Source organism: Pinus tabuliformis, chromosome 7 (genome assembly GCF_031772625.1).
Source record: "Pinus tabuliformis cultivar Carrire ecotype Pingquan chromosome 7, CPIR1, whole genome shotgun sequence".
Taxonomy (NCBI): Eukaryota; Viridiplantae; Streptophyta; class Pinopsida; order Pinales; family Pinaceae; genus Pinus; species Pinus tabuliformis.
Genome location: NC_142293.1, coordinates 219,751,412 through 219,768,625, shown reverse-complemented (window position 1 = coordinate 219,768,625; position 17,214 = coordinate 219,751,412). Strand labels below are relative to the sequence as shown.

At 40.0% G+C, this 17,214-nt stretch overlaps 1 protein-coding gene across 1 annotated transcript in view; it reads right to left on the bottom strand.

Moving 5' to 3' along the window:
- LOC149246646 (pterin-4-alpha-carbinolamine dehydratase 2, mitochondrial-like) overlaps nucleotides 1–17,214 on the bottom strand; it is a 148,127-nt gene that overhangs the window by 49,862 nt on the left and 81,051 nt on the right. Inside the window, exon 4 of the mRNA XM_089455731.1 lies at nucleotides 8,584–8,652. Coding sequence (XP_089311857.1) covers nucleotides 8,584–8,652 — 69 coding nt within the window. The remainder of the gene's footprint in view (nucleotides 1–8,583; nucleotides 8,653–17,214) is intronic.

Here is a 17,214-nt window from a genome sequence, read left to right as displayed (position 1 = left end):
AAGGAGTTAACCACAGCCTCCCATTTCCCACACCTCGAGTCGGACCTGGAACAATGCCCCAAAGGTTGATGCAACTAAAAATAAACATAAGAGCATAAACATGACCACATATAACAGGAAATGTACCACAAAATGCAAAAGATAACCAAGACATTAAAATTTAGCACGTGGGAAAAAGCCAAGCATGAGCTCTACCCCCTATCATGGCTATCACCCTAGTTCCTAATCGCCCTTATGAGTGCCCCTTACTTCATTAAGAAACCCATGATTGTCCGAACCCCTAGCGGGCAATGAACTGCCCCACCTTAAGGGGGTATTCATTGTTATGTCTTACACATCATGCTCTCATCCCTTTAGGCCCCAAGCAGGGAAATAAAGAAAAATCAATAAAAGGCAAAAGGCATATGAAGAAGGGTGGAAAAACAAAGACCAGGTTAACTCATGAACCACGATTGCTACCTCCTACATTCATATACCCCTCGTGTGGGCTTCCCTCATTATAGCTACCCTTGGGCCTTGCACCATGGCATCTGTCTTGGAGCCTCCCCTTTGCCCCCACTCCATTCCATCACTATTTCACATGACCCCTGCCACTTGATGGGTGTACCATGGACTTGTCATTCTCTTAGAGGTCGAAACCAATTAATATGGTCCTTCATTAACCCCTCCTACCCAGGAAGGTAACACCCATACATGTTCAAAGCCCATTTGAAAGGGCATGCCACCATGAAGTGTCCACATTTGCCCTTGATTAGCAAGCCTATTTACTCAAATACACTAATGAATTGTTGTATTGGAAGCTGAGGGGACACATTGGATCTTATACAAGATTGCAGTTGGGTTTCATCTTGAACTTGGCCTCCCTATATGGAAAGCAAGCCCTCCAAAGGTCCACAGTGGCATTTGTAGGGTGAGCGTTGAGAGCCAAGGGCCTCCATTCATGCAGAGCATTGATTGCCACACCATCAGCTTCTTCAACAACACTATGTTGCTTGTCCGTGCCCCAATTATACAGATATGATGATGCACTTGGACCACATTGCCTAGTCGGCCACACATTTGCAACCGACACTTGGCAGTTGTCCCAAGGCCGAGATGAGGTTTCGTCTCCCCCAGGAGACATGTGAGGGCTTGTGTCATCTTCTAGCGCTCACTAGTAGAGCATCAACTTGTTATTGAGCCACTTGGAGACCCATGAGACCATCGCTTATGCCCCATAGCCACTTGGGAGCAGCATTGATGCTTTGCTTGGAAATCAAGGGGCCACTCTCTTGATCATCATTTATGGAGCCCTCCTCTTCATTTTGGCACTTTGAGGACACAATTAAGCCCTCTAACAGCCCTTTGCACCATTATTTTATCATTTCAACTTCATTAGGAAGGCTTATTTTAAACATTTGAGCTATTTGGTGGCTTGTCACCATATTTATTGTTATTTTGCATAAAGTAAATTTAGGGGCTCATTAGACTAATTCAAACTTGTAGAGGCCCATACAAATAAACGAGAGTCTCATTTGTATTTCGTCATCACTTGGATTTCGATCCCTCTACTTGAAAAACTCGGACCTGCAATTTTGGATGTTTAGATGCACTTTGACATTTGGAAATTTTCACTATCTTTTCTTGGAGCTTCCTTTTCCAATGTTGATCGTTGAATATACTCTCATTGTCTTGTAAGTACTCTTTGATGCTATATTTTACCTTGTTAAATGTCTAATGTAAGGAATGTTATTTCATGATAATTAATGTGCCCTACGCTAATGCGAATTTATGACAAAACTCTGATGATGTAATTTTTACCGAAAGTTTTCTTACTTTTCATGGTATGGATCACAAAAGCCTAAATTCAATTATAACATTAAAATTATTTGAAGGATTGCATGCATTACTCATAGACAATGATAAAACGAATGTTCTTAAAGGTCAATCTTGTATATTGCATCCTTGAAACTCCATCAAATATTGTCAACGAAGTATAAAATTCTATTGTAGCCGTAAAGCTGCCTCCTCTAGGGTTAGCGAAGTTGCATCAGGTTTCCTTGAATACCAAAATCATCAAAATCAAAGCAATTCTTGACTCCATTTTTCCCAATAAGCAGGCACTAGTCCTAGATCCTTGGTGATCACATTAGCTCCATGTATTATCTTTGTTTTCACCTTTTCTTCCCTCTTTTCTTTGTCCCTTTAAGGATAAGGAAGCTTTCTAGGGCTTGGTGCGAAATTCTAGTTAGGAGGAATTTTTGGATTTCATCCGAACAGGACTTTTCCTTATTGTCTCCTCTAGGCATCCTCTAGTGTTGAGAGAATTCCAACGATGGAATTTCAATATAATGTATGCCCTAGATATCACACCAAGAGGGAACCCTAGGAGCTAATCCTTCACCTTAGGGATTTCGGTGAAGGTTGACGCTTTAGTACTTCTTCAAGTAAATCATTCGCAACATTTTATCTCGTCAAACCACTCAACCCAAGGTCTCGTCTAGTCTTCCTTTCAACGGGTTTTTCATGGAAAGCCCTACTAGCTTCTTCCAAAGCTTGCACTTTTGTTGAGCCTTTCCATTGAATGAGCCATCCTTGCCTCGCTTTGCATCCTATTCTAGATACATTAATCACAATTGAGGGATACTGGGAATCCTCCCGTCGGTGAAAATCTGAGAAGAGAAGGGGACATAGGATGTGGTGATAGTGGGCCTTTGTCCCATATTATTGTTGTGCCATCTAAATTTAGCCTATTTACTAGGCATGCTAGTTTGTGCAGCGACAAATCCAACAAAGACCCTGTAATGAATATAAAAATATAAATATTGTTAAATATTAATTAATAAGAATAATAATGAAAGAACATCTCAAAGGACATGACACTTAATGAAAGGGAACTCTATTATGATCCTTGTGCCTTAAAAATGCTAAAAAACCAATAATAACAATCCACTTCAAGGGGGGGGGGGCTCCTTTTACAATAAATACAATGAACAAGCCAATATTTGATGATCCTAAGACTAGGTCTCCTTAATATACATATTGGAGACAAAGGGTACAATTATAAAAAAAAATGGAACCATGAGAGGTTCTAGCCTACATAACAATATAGCAATAGAAATGTAATCACTCAATATCTAGGGATTAATAAAAGGATTTTGGGTTAACATGAGGCTTATATAGGGTTCAAAACTTCAACATACCCCTCACCTTCAAAGAAGTGTTGTCCTAACACTTGACTATCTGGTGGATGTTTCTGCATGAACAACTCATCTTCCCATGTTGATTGGAGTAGAGAAGGGTTTACTTGCCTAGGTGTTAAGGCTAGCAGAGGAACCCACAAGATAGCAACTGTAGCAGAATATTAATTTTTTGAACTATTTCCCAAAATTGGACTTGGGAAATTAAAAAATCCTAAGTTAACATATGATTTAATCTTAGCCCTTCATCACTATTTAATCTCCTTTGTTGAGAGAGATGTTAGGTTTGAGGTCAAAATTATAAGAGGAGATAGAATGAGTAAGTGGCAATTTAGTTTGTTATTTTTTGTAGCATCGGATGTGTTCTACCCTTGAAATTTTGTAGAGAGGGTAGAATGAATGAGATATCAAAACCCGAAAATCGGTTGTGGAAATTCCACCTAAAAATAACTTAATTAGATTATTAGTCAATTTTTAAATATTTCTTAAGTCTAAACTCAGGGAATATGACTAATTAATCATAATTAATTAAATTAAGGTGTGAATGTTCTAGAAACTCACACGAATCGACTTCAAGTTAATCTTAGCCATCGATTAAGATCTAATCTTGGTCGTTGAAGTCTCAACAGAGGATTATAAGAAAAAGTTGATGGGGTTTGGAGAAATCACTTGAGCAGTTCGATTTCATTAGCAGATCGATTTCCTAAGTAGCAGCATACAATTGTTGGATAGAGAGCCAAAGAAATCGAAGTAGTGAGAGAGGGGAAAGGACAGTGAAGTTGGAGGAAGATTTTCTGATCCGATGAGTGCATTTGCAGAGAGGCAGAGAAGCCACAGAGAGGCTGATGCAAAGCAGCGCAGTAGCCTCTAGAGGCAAAGTCGAATTGTTGGGGAGAAGCAGAATTTCAATGCCAAAAGTTGGGTAAAGGCTCTAGAGGCCAGGAGAGACGTTTTCCCAAACAGCAGCCGGTCAGACGGCTTGAGGAGAAGTTGTTCCAAGATGAGAGCAACAGCAACTGCGCTAGGGTGACGCAGTGACTGCACAGAGGCAGTTTGGACGACTCAATTTGAGCTAAGGTCAGTGCCGAGATTTTCCAATGTTGTTAGGAATTTCTCCTCACTAGATTTTCTTGCCAATAATTCCCTGTAGGATTGCCAGTTTCGGCATCCAGTTGTACTCAAATTATTCACTGCTTCATAGTAATAAAACCCTCAACTGTTGCACCAATTTTCTAGAGTCTGTTTTTTTCAGAGACATTTGTCCAAAAATAATTGTCATTTTATGTGTGTGTGCTAGTATTTCTTCCAGTGTTTATTTCTTCCGCGATTTATTTTTGTAGGTTGCAATGTGATTGATTTAGTATTTGTTGTAGCACAGAGTAAATAAATTGTTAAAATTAATTTAACAGTTAGGAGAATTATTTCTAATCGCTGCAATAAGATTCAGGTCACCGAATTTTCACATGGTATCAGAGCATTTCTGGATTAGTTGGAGAGCTCAGTACTAAAGGAAGAGGGAGTTTCGTTTTTCATTGAGAGGCAGCAGATCGAAACCCCAGAGGCAGCGTAATCACTTTGGCCAAGAGGTCGAATTCTTGATGAGAATCAAATTTTCTGAGAGGGACAAAAAAATACGACCTCTCCAGATCAGGGATTTCCAGAGGCAGACGGAGCAGCCAGTATTTTCGCAAAGCAGATCTCTAGCTGAACGCAGTAGTTTTGCAGCAGTTGCTAGAGTAGAGCTATCGTCGGGTAGAAGAAGAGCACACACAACAAAGGGAAAGTTTCTCTCAAGGGATCTTGAGTTTTAGAGATCTAATTTTTCTAATTGCAAACTGGCAATAGTTGTGAGCAGATCTTCTCACTCCAGAAGGGAGTACGAGTAGCGGATCCAGCAGTCGAGCAATGGGAAAGAGGGAGATTTTCGAGTTTATTTTCTCCAGTTTTGAGTCTCACAGATTTTACAACTTTGCAGCGATGACCGTATGAGACTGTTAGAGGAGGTCGTTCGAGTTAGCCAGAATGCAAATCTAGGCAACAAATCGACTTCCAGTTGCCGGAGGCAGATGTGAGAGGAAGTGCGAGTTGCAAAGAAAAGAAGAGTCCTAACCAGGGACTAGGCTCAAAAGCAGATAGAGAAGCTCCAAATCCAAAAGGAGGAGGAGTATGAGACTCCATAGTGCTACCAGATGGGCAGGATTCTTAAGGAGGTCCACCTCTTGAGTTAGTACCTTGCTACGGGGGGCCACAGTACTCAGTGGTAGTTGATGTAGTCAGTACAAGAGTGACAGATGCAGAGTCTAGTTGCGGTCAAATGCTGGGGAGCATAATGCAGAGTTGGTAGCAGTGCAAGTGGCGCAATGCAGAGTCAGTAGCAGTGCAGATGCCTCAGTGACAGCGCATATACTAGCAACAATCAGAGAATCGGGTGACAAATGCATCATACTGATCACAGTTGATTCAGTAGTTAGGATGCTTTTCAGTTGCAGTAGCAGCAGCAGCAAATGGAGAGGGAGTTGCAGTGTTGACAGCAATTCAGCAACATCAACAGATGCAGTATATTAGAGTTGTGCAGTGGTTGGTGGGCAGCAGCAGCCAAACATCAGCGGTGTGACAAGAGATGATGCAGAGATAGGGAGTTGCTGCAAGAGGAAGCAACTCTAGAACACATTCCTCGCTAAGGAGCATTAGCTTTTGTAGCATCGGATGTGTTCTATCCTTGAAATTTTGTGGAGAGGATAAAATGCATGAGATCTCAAAACCCCATAAAACGTTTCTGGAAATTCTGCCTAGAAATGACTTAATTAAATAATTAGTCAGTTTTTAAATATTTCCTAAGTCTAAACTTAGGGAGTATGTCTAATTAATCAAAATTAATTAATTTAAAATGTGAATGTTCTAGAAACTCACACGGGTCGACTTCAAATTAGTCCTACCAATCTATTAAGATCTAATCTTGGTCATTGAAGTCTCAACAGAGGATTATAAGAAGAAGCGATGGGGTTTGGAGAAATCACTTAAGCAGTTCGATTTCATGGGTAGATCGATTTCCTAAGAAGCAGTATTTAGTTGCCGAAGAGAGAGCCAGAGAGGGGCAGGGACAATGAAGCTAGAGGAAGATTTCCTGATTAGGTGAGTGCATTTGTAGAGAGGTAGAGAAGCTACAGAGAGGCTAACGCAGAGCAACACAGTAGCCTCTAGAGGCAAAGTCGAATTGTTGGGGAAAAGCAAAATTTCAATGCCAAACACTGGGCAGAGGATTGGATGGCCCATAGTAAAACACCCAAGTAGATAATGAAAAATCATACCTTTAGGATTGGATGGCCCACCTTTAAACATGTGATTATGATAGATGAGCAACGGTACACAATGGTTGGCTAAGGTGGCGGATAAAAGTAGCACATCAAAGCTATCAAGTGGTTGTCAAGAGGTTGTTGGCTATTGGCTGAAGACAAAACTAGGAGAAAAATTTCTCCTATGGGGTCACCCATTGGTAGTGGGTAACAATACCCAAGCAATGGGTTTTGCACCCAAAGTTGTGGGTGTGAAACCAAGAGGAGATTTTGTTGGTTTGACCATTGTTGCAAGTGGAGCACCCTTAACAAAGCAACGGTATCCTAAGGCAACCATGGAGGCAATGACCAAATGAAGAAAATTTATTTTTATTTATATGATATGGGCTAATTGACACGATGTTCAAGTCGGCTTGGCTTGAAAGGTGCCCTTTGGAGGGCTAGTCATTGCACCTAGATAAGATATAAATAAAAGAAGAGGAAGCTCATTTGATCACACCACATCAAAGTGCAATGCATCATAGGAGAAAGACATCTACGGAGCTGCAGGCCTAAAGGAGCCAATCCCAAGTGAAGGAAGGATGAATTGGATTATCTTTTCTATTTTGGAAGAGACCAAGTTAGGCAGTTTGCTGGCCGAGTTGGGGGACTGTTTTGTCCATGTTTTGATGGTATAATCCCTATGTAAATCAGGCCGAAGTTTTTTGTGTCTTTTGGAAGGAGGGTCGAGCCCCTGTAGCACCAGCTACAGTTTTGGAGGGTCGTGACTCGTAAGGCCTAACAGGTAGTTGGAGTAAGGTTGAGTTTATCTCAAGGGACAGCGCAGTAGTACAGTGGCTAGAAGTGGGAGTTATGCCAGTTTTGAGGTATGATATTTGACTGAGGAAACCCTAGACGCAAAGGTCTATAATCTAGGCCAAAATCTCAGTCAAGTGATGACCAGAAGTTGTGGGTTTTAGGGCAGCTGATTGGACATCCTAAAGGTATGTTGTGTTCTCTTTCCATGTTGGTGTATTGATAGGTGATGTAGGTCCAGTTTCGACAGATCTGAAGCAGCTTAAGTACAATGTTTGGATGGTTGTTAGCAACTCCTTATAGAGCCCTAGTACAGTGGAAAAAAGGCAGATTTGTCAGTGTGTGTGGGAAGTCCTGTGATGCCCTAAGGATTGCCTTTTGGGAGGAGACTAAGAGCAATCAAGAAGGCTAGTTATCAAGCCCTTGTTCTGTGATTGACAGTGGGTTGGATCAGAGAGAAGAGGGCAGCCTTGAAGCCTTAAGTCTGTCATCTTTGGAGCAGCAGAGAAACAAGAAGTGGGGAGTGTTGAAGACCCTATGTGCTGGTGTCCTTGAAGGAGCTAACGAGAAGCTAGTGGGCAAATTTGGTTGAGCCAAAATTCAGTGACAAAAAAGGAGCAGTGATCATTGATAGTGGCAGATTGTTGAGCTCGAGATGCACACTATCCGGGGAAGCAAAAGCTGTGTAATCAGCAGAAGGGAAGGCAAAGTACCCGCCAGACGTGTTCAAGGTCAGTTGTACTTTGTTCAAGGTGGATTGGTCATCATAGTTGTTGATACCAAGCCCTAGTTCTTGTCTTGTATCAGGGCTGATTGTAAGGACCATGATCCCTGGTACAGGAGCCCTAATATTGTCGTATTAAAGATTTGTAATATAACAAGTGTTGAATTGAAAATTTTGTAATGTGTATAGTTGATTCACTATTATGTATTTTCCGTTGTGCAAAGTAAAAGTGTTGTGCCATTTGTGTATGTTTGTGTTCGTGATCTTAGAATCAAACCAGATTCTTGAGTGTCATGGAAAAATCAACACATATGTATCAAGGCAAGCTCTCTGTCTCTTAAAGTATAACACCGCAGCTAGAAAAGATATTTTGGGGATTAAAATATCATGCAAAAAACAAATGTAATTATGTCTTCTTTTGTGTGTCAATTTTCCTCTTATGATGACTTGTATCCTTTACTCAACCCTATCTTTAACAGTGCAAATTTAAAAGTAGAAGTTGGCTAGAGCCTTTATTTAACCCTATCTATACAGTACAAATTTAAACGTAGAGATTGGTTGAAAGCAGCATCTTAACAAACAGAATCCTTACCTATTGAATGTGTCCAGATATCTAAGCTGACATTATTCCACCTGACAAGATGAAGATCAGGATGATGACCTGAAGAAAAGTTTATGTTATTTAATAAATATGTTAGGAAATAATTCAATCATTATTACATTGCAAAACTTGCAGAACTATATAAAGTTAGCTAACTGAAACTTCTCTGAGACTCAAAATTCATGAAGCATTGTTTTCCATAATGTACTACCGTAATTGACAACTTTACCATTTCTTTCACCTAGAATACAAACACTTGGACCATGGAACGAATTTATCTCATTCTGAATTCCATAGTGAATGCACATATAAAATTAAACATCTCTCCCATTTATTGACTTAAATTTCTTGCGTAATCTAAATTCAGCCCATTTTCAGCTAATATCTACTTCCTAACTACCACTAAATCATATCAGGATTAGACTAACGGTATCAAAGGCAAGGTTTTCTATACAGTCCAGCCACAGTCACAAGTCACTTGATACATTTGAGGTACATGGAGCAAAACAAGGAAAGAAATTGATGGGCAAAAATTGTAGCACGGAACACATACATTAAGAACTCCCTTAGGTTCATAAAACGAAGCTGTTAGTCATCATATATCAAATATCAAATGAATAAATTCAAGACTCATTACAAATTTAGAATTAAACATGTGAATTTCATATGTTACTAAATAATATAAGGTCTTAATTCTTGGTCCACTATTTCATTGGAAAACTCCAAACCTCAGACCAATAGAACAAAAATTTGGTGGGGTTACAACCTACAATTAATGCTTCTGTAAAAAAATTTAAACCAATCAAATCTGGGAAAATTTTATAACATGATGATCTGATCTAAAATTGTACTCAAAAGTTAAACATTAGTAATATTTAAATAAAATAACCAAGGTATTTCTTGATGTAGAGAAAAATGGTTGCAAAGGATCGATAGAGAAGAATGTTAATAAACGAAAGCCTTAGATGCATGGCAGATAACATATCTGGGAAGGATCAATACCTTTTCCCAGCATTAGGTGACTTCACATATATTTCCCTCTAATCAGAATGCTAAATCTTTGGAATGATGTATCTTCTTTTCTAAAAACAGTAGGCATCTCCACTGATCACCTATCCCATTCCATATTATTCCTTTATGGCTAAATCTCAATCTCTGCAGTGGAAAATACTAATGATCCCATGTGAGAAGATCTATATCAAGTATATATTTACATCACATGAATCTCACCTCCGGGACAATTCACATACAAGCTCAACCCCCATCTTAGACCTTTTCTGTAAGTGGAGGATGATACTAATGTTCCACATGGCTATTTATGCATTCACATCACACATGGGTTCTGATATCCTATACACTTAAATTAGCAATTTAGCAATTTTATGATTTTGATAAGTCACTGCTCCATGTTGGCCCTGACAATCATAAAAATTGAAACAGATCAGCTATCTGGAATTTTGTCAGTCACCATTGTTGAAATTTGGTTCTCATTGATGTCAACCCAAGCAACAGCCAGAAGAACTCCCACTTTCAATGACAAAAATGACAAGGAAGATCAGTGTACTTGGACTCCAGATCATCTTGGTCTGATGGTCCTCACCGAGCCAATTCCAATGGTAGGTGGCACTTCACATAACTCCTCGTGGTTGAGGAGATATGTCTAGTCAAAGTTTGTATCCCAAAAATTGGTCAAGTCCCCAAAACAAGATGACAAGGGCAGATTAGTCCCACGGCTGTGGTCCAGTGGTTAGGTGGGGAGGTTTGGTCCCCACATGTCTTGTGGTCCAATCCTGGGCAGGACTATGTACACCTGAGAGCTGCACCAGGCACGATTTCTTCAGTTGAAAAAAAAAGGGGCAGATTGTGATGGGTTCATTAATGGCATTTTCAATTTAATTATGTTAGGGAATATCCTAGCAAATTTGGAGAATATATCAAATAATATTTGAAATTCAAGTTGGCTTCCAAGGGGAATTATTTTGGCTCGAATTATTTTCAAGTTGGCTAGATAATTCCCTCCGTTTTTATCTAGTCAGCCCCTTCCTAGAAGCCTCCACAACCTCTATAAAAGGGAGCTCGTTTGCCCTCCATTAGCCATGAATTCTCATGCATAAGATCTGAAATATCTCTACGAGTTTGTCTGCGGCCTTGTGGAGTCACGCCAAGCTTAAGAGGAGGCCAAGTCTGTAGAAGAATTTTGGTTTAACTTTTATGGTTTTTGGTTATGGTTCTGAGCATTCTCTGAAGCCTTTTGGCCTTTCTGGATACAAGTTCTGAGTCTGGTTCATAGCTTACTGAGTCATGAAAATTTCGGCCTCTCTCAAGCCTATTTTTTTGCACCACTGTGGCATACATCAAAGCACTTTTGTGGAGTATTTCGAACTTGATATGAAGCCTATGTTTGTTTTGATCTTAATTTAATTGCCTCTCTTCATAGCTGAAGTCTTGTGGGAACTTCACTATGTCTAAGCCCTAATCCAAGTACTGAGGTCTGTTCGGCCTCCTTTTCTGAGATTCTGACCAAGATTTTATGTGGTATTCTTTGCAAATTGTTGTGCTATTTGGTGGCAACATTCACTGTGATTTCAGGGTAACTTTTGATGTGATTTGCTGAGGTATTTCGTGGATCTTTTCAGTGAATCTATGCTGCTCTGAGGACTGATTTGTGTGTTACTTCGGCCTCTTTTCTGAAAAAAAAAAAATCGTTGCCTTTCTGAGGGCTAGTCGGTGCAAATCAAGAAGACTTCATTGACCTTTTTCAGAGACCTAATCTGAACGTTTTTAAGGCAAATTCAAGTTCTTTTCTGAAGCAAATCTGGTGTAATTTCAGAGGCATATTTGCACAAGTCTGAGGCAACTTCATTGACAGTTTAATGATCCGCCTTGTTGACATCCCTAAGGTGTTTTATTCAGCATCAATTTCGAGCTCCCTGAGGCAAACTTTAAGACATATTTCAGTGAGACCTAATAACTGACATGAATTATCTTTGAAGTTGATCCGAGTCTCTGGACTGTTTTCATCTCACTTTTGTGGCAGCTTCAATTTGATTTTTATGAATAAGTGTTTCATTGGATTATTCTTGTGTTGGACGCATTTGTGTAGCAGACCTTTATTAATTTGTGGACTATCTCAGTGTGTTTCCAGCGGTCTTTTAAGATCCAGTTTACTATAATGTTTGGGCCACAGTTGCTATAAGATCATTGATTAGTTTCAGGCCTCATTGTGAGTACAAAAGTCTCAGCATATCAGTCATTAAGAGGTTTCATCTACAGCAGTGAAAACTGTGTTAAGGGCAGAAGCATCAGTGTATTGGAATTAGAGGACAAGATAAGGGCAGAGAAGGTAAAGGTCAGATCAGTATCCTTGAAAGTTAGCAGACTTAAAGGGCATCTTCAGGCACAACTGTGACACACTTGCATCAACAGATTTGAAGGCATCATCAGATACAACAGTGGTACACATTGCATCAGAAGACTTGAGGGACATGATTGTTCAGATTCAATTACATTGGAATGCACTATAAAGATTGTATAAATACATCTTCCAAGATCTGAAATTTGTAGCACCATCCAACCTGTCTTCTACTCTGAGACTGGGCACCATCTTGACCAGAAATCTGAAATCTATACAAGCTTCTGAATACTGAAATCTGGGGCTGAAATCAATGGCTAATCTTTAACAAAGCTCTGATCCCAAGTTGAAATTCTATGGCATGTGCAGTAGAATACAATTTTCTGATCTAATAATTACTTCTTATGCCACTGATATCATTGAATAATTAACACAGAAAATCTCAAAATGTAAATGCAGTGGAAACAATAAAGATCATAGAAAGACAGTCATGCACAGTAGACACAATAATTTTCACCTGGGAAACCCAATCTGGGAGAAAACCCAGCAATCATTTCTCGAGGAAAAATTGTATTTTCAGCAAGGTTTACTAATCAGAAATTTGTCTAGAAATCTGAGCCAACATTACAAGTCAAAACACCAGCCAAACCTGGTCAAACAGTTTTTGGTCAATGCTGATCAAACTAGTCAAAATATCAACTCTGGTAAACGTTGTTTAAACTAGGCCTATGGTCAAACTTGGTCTGTGGTCAAATTCAACCTGTGATCAATGGCTTGCAATCAACTCACAAGTGTGGCCCTACTGTCAACTCGCACGTGCAACTGTATGGACTGTGGTCAAACTTGGTTGGTCAAAACTCGGTCAAACTCGACTGGTTGAACTCGATCAAAGCTCAGCAGTCAAACTTGGTCAAAGCTCAGCAATCAAACTCGCACACGTGCATCCTCCAAGAGAGAGAATGATAAAGAAAAATAAGAGAAACATATTTCTCCTTAGCTAAAATTTCTCCTCCATTAGAACAGATGAATGAGCTTGCTACGTTGATGAGTGTCTCCTCACATGCACGTCTATTTATATAGAGCTCTAATGTTGAGTAGAGACCCGATAAGAAGCCCCTCACATAAGGAACCCCTTCTCTTATTCAGCCTACATTACAACTCAACATTAGACTAGAATTGTTTATTCCACTAATGGGTGAAAAAACCTATTTAAATAAATAAATCAAGCCCGCTCTATAAAAAATAGATCACTTCATCCCAGAGCAAGCAATGTGAATACCATGTACCGTGGGCCAATCTCCCCAAGCTAGACACCAAGGCTAATGAGAGAAAGACTTCCCTGGGCCATTCACCCCTAGCCAATCATGGCCCCATGGGTGAATGTAGCATTCCCTTATTGATTTTTGATAGCATCGGATGTGCTCTACCCATGAAAATTGGTGGAGAGGCTAAGGCACATGAGATCTCCATGACCCAGAAATCATTTGGAGAAATTCCACCCGGATGAAGAGATATTAAAATAATTAATATTTTTATTGGGGTTCCTAAGTCTAAACTTAGGAAAATTAAAATATTAATGTGTATTAATATAATTTGGGTGAGAAAGTTCTAAATAACGAGGATCAAACTAGATCTAATCTTAGCCATTGATTAGGGACTTAATCTTGGTCGTTGAATCGTCAACATGAAAAGTATAAGAGGAGGCTTGAGGGTCAGTTGGAGACACACCAAGTTGATCAGTCAATTTAGTTTTCTGGGGCAGGGTTAGCTGAGAAATCAAGTTAGTGATCTGTTGCAGCGAGAGGCAGTTCGGCAGAAGGCCGAGAATACATAGCAAAGAGACAGAGAGAATGTCGGAGAGACAACGCAAAGGCAGTTTGGGCTGACGCAGAGGCAGTGAGAGCTGACACAGGTAGAGGTAGCCAGAGCTGACGCAAGCAGATGCAAAGGCTAGCAGAGCTTACGCTGGGCAGAAGGAGCTACGTTGTGGTGTTTCTGTGGGGCAGACTGAGAGCTGAGAGGCAGACGTAGAGCCATAGAGGGTGACGCAATCCCTGGAGGATGACGCAGTTCCGGAAGTAAGCTTGGAGAAGCTTTCGTTGTCCAGCTGAGGAACAGTCAAAGTCACTATGGGGCCAATCATCTGGTTGTTGATCCGCCGGAATATCTGTCTCCGGAGCAAGGTACTTTTGCCAAGGAAAATCTCTGAAGGGTGAGCCATTTCTAGCACCCTAGTTGTATTCGGAAAACTGCATAATAATAAAACCCTCATATCTACTACACCGGTTTTCCAGCATTGGCTTTTTCTAGGGACGATTGTCAAAAAATAACGGTGTCCCTTGTGTTGTCTCAATTTATTCCAGTTGTTGATCTGTATATTTGTGAAGGCTGCTATAGTGTTTATTTCGATGTTTATATGATTAAATAACTTGTTAATGTAAGGAACAAGTAGGAGATAATAAACCAAAAACAGCAGTAGGGATTTCTGATGTGTTAGATTCAGAAATTTTCACAACCCCCCGAGTCAAATCAGCATGACCCCATGGGAGAATGTATGCGCGGTGTTGCAAACTGCAAAAACATCAACAGTTCATTCTTAAGATTAATAAAGTGAAAAGAATAAAATATGTTGATATTGATTCACCGCCCTCTCAATATCACTGTGCATTTCCAACAAAGCCAACCTCATAGCTCAAAAAACATAACAAAAATGCCATAAATTCCCACACATGTGGGAGAAAACCTTCTTCCAGTGTGGCATAATCCTCCAAATGAGCTCTAAATGCCACAGAAAGGTGTCATGTGGGTCAATGAGTACTCCATACTCCAAGATGTAGCTCCTAGATCATTGGCATGCCTCCAAGGTGCCTCTATGCAAATGCCATCTCCATGGTGCCCAACGTCACCCTCCAAAGGGAAAGAGGGGTGATGTGGCACTCTCGCACTCGAGCATTGGGGCTCCAAAGTGATGTGCAAGCCCTCCCCTATTATCACAAGGAGGAATATCATCATTCGAGCTCTAGAACAAGTGATGCCCATCAAGCAGTGTCAAAGCCAATCGAGGGGCATCCTAGGTCCACTACGTAAATCATCAATATATCCAACATCAAGCTTCATGGGCTAAGTGTTTCAGAATCTAGGGTATCTTGGAGTGTCAAGCGTCATGTGGGGTCATCAAGGAGCCCTATCCTCTACTCTGGATAGGCAATGCTACATCAACAAGGTCATACTCTCTCTGCAATGGGTAAAATGGCCTCTACTATATTGTTGAGAAAGTAGGGCAATCATCTAAAGAGGCCTTTGATGCTGCAATGAAAACCATGTTACAAAACCCTCTCAAGATCAAGTGAAAATCAACAATCATTAGGTGCAATAACCATGGATGCATCATAGTGGACCATACTTAATGCTAGGGGCACAATAATACTTCACACAGATCACCTTCAAAGATCTAATTATATTGAGTCCCGTGAACACATTACCTCCTTATGTTAGGGATGGTTAGATGGATAACCCCATTAGGTGTTCCTAGCCCCCAAGGAGAAGTGATAAGTCCCAAGTTAGCCCATCAATCAATAGATGTGTGAAAATAGTGGCAAAAGAGTGGGAATGACTACAGGTCAGGGTGCCAAAGCCAAGTGACTAGCTAATGGTAGTCCAACATCCCAAGAGTATAGATGTAAGGAGAGAGCAATCATGGAGGCATGAGTTACCCCTTTCCTCACACTGTTTTTTTCACCTCTAGTGAACCTTTTACTTCTTTATGATTTGCTTTGATTCAAGTGTGTTGTTTCTGCCTTGCACATACCAATGTTTTAAAACTTCGACTCCAACACCGACTCGGCCGAGGGTCGACTCCGACTCGGTATCAACTCAGCTAGCTAGATTTCAATGACTCGGTCGTTGTAAAACATACATTAAAATTTAATTTTTTTATAAAAAACATAATTTTAAAGATTTTCATTCATGTTTCCAAACACACAGCATTAGAATATAGATAGATGACAACATATGATCAAAGCAGGCTCATGTATATATCCATTATATCAAAATGGCTCCCAGTGCACTGTCCAATACATACATGATGATGATATAGAGAATCGAGATCAAAACAAAAACACATAACAAATGATGCAAGATTATTTGATTATTAGAACACAGAAAATTCAATCCAAAAATTTGCACAGTAAGGATGAAATTGCTTTTTTTTTATTAAGCAGTGTCAATTTGTTCATCCACTTCAAGTGGCTTTATTAACTTACCCTTAATCTCCATGTTCTATTTTGGATGTCCAGTTAATCCTTGAATTCTGTTTTGGAGGAAAAGGAGGATGCATAGAGAAAAACATTTCTGTGCATGGGACATAAATTGTGCCTATTGCATGATGCATCAAAGGAGTGGATGCCACATTATTCTATAAAACTTAGGCATTGCTGATGATATTTCATGGATCATAACAACTATTGTAGAAGGTGTGGTGACAAGAAGGAGAAAATGAACAAATTATTGGATTTATAATTATATTAATTTGTACTTCATCGAACGGAGAGATTCTTCTATTACTGTAATTATGTTTGTCTCTAAATTTCCTTTAGGCTTAAAATTGACACCTTTGTGTCAATACTTTTCAAAAGAGGAGATGTGAAAGGTCGTGGTCTTTGTGAGGTTAGTGGGATTTGGTGATGTGCTATATGCAGCTAGTCAACTGACACTTCTGCAACAAATATTGCAACTAACACTTCTGCAGCAAATATTGATGTCCGAGTTGTGTTTTAGAAACTATACATTTTGCAAGGTGAAACTCAATTTTCTATGGGATTCAATTTCCGATTCTGTAGGCTCCTAGTCTATCATTTGTGATTCAAATAGCCAATAATCAGAAAGTTTGTTTGCATGTTAAAATGTCACAGTGAATTCAGTTTTCGAAAGAACATTGAATCTTTTGATTGATGATACTTAAGTTATTCCAGGCAATTCATCCGTAGCCTGGGCCTCTTTTTCTAACCCGGCCGGGTTAATGTTGGCTCGGCCGAGTCGGCTAGGTTAATACCGAGCCGACCGAGTTGTTAAACAACTCAGCCGGCTCGGTATTAACCCGGTCGGCCGAACCGAATCCAAGGCCAAGTCAATTTTTTTTGGCCTGGCTCGGACCAACTCGGCCGAGTCAGTTCCGAGCCGACCGGTTTTGAAAACAGAGGCACATACACCTAAGTTAGTAAGAAAAGTCCTTAACTCCACAATGTGTGGTTAGTGGCAAAATCAAGAGATGG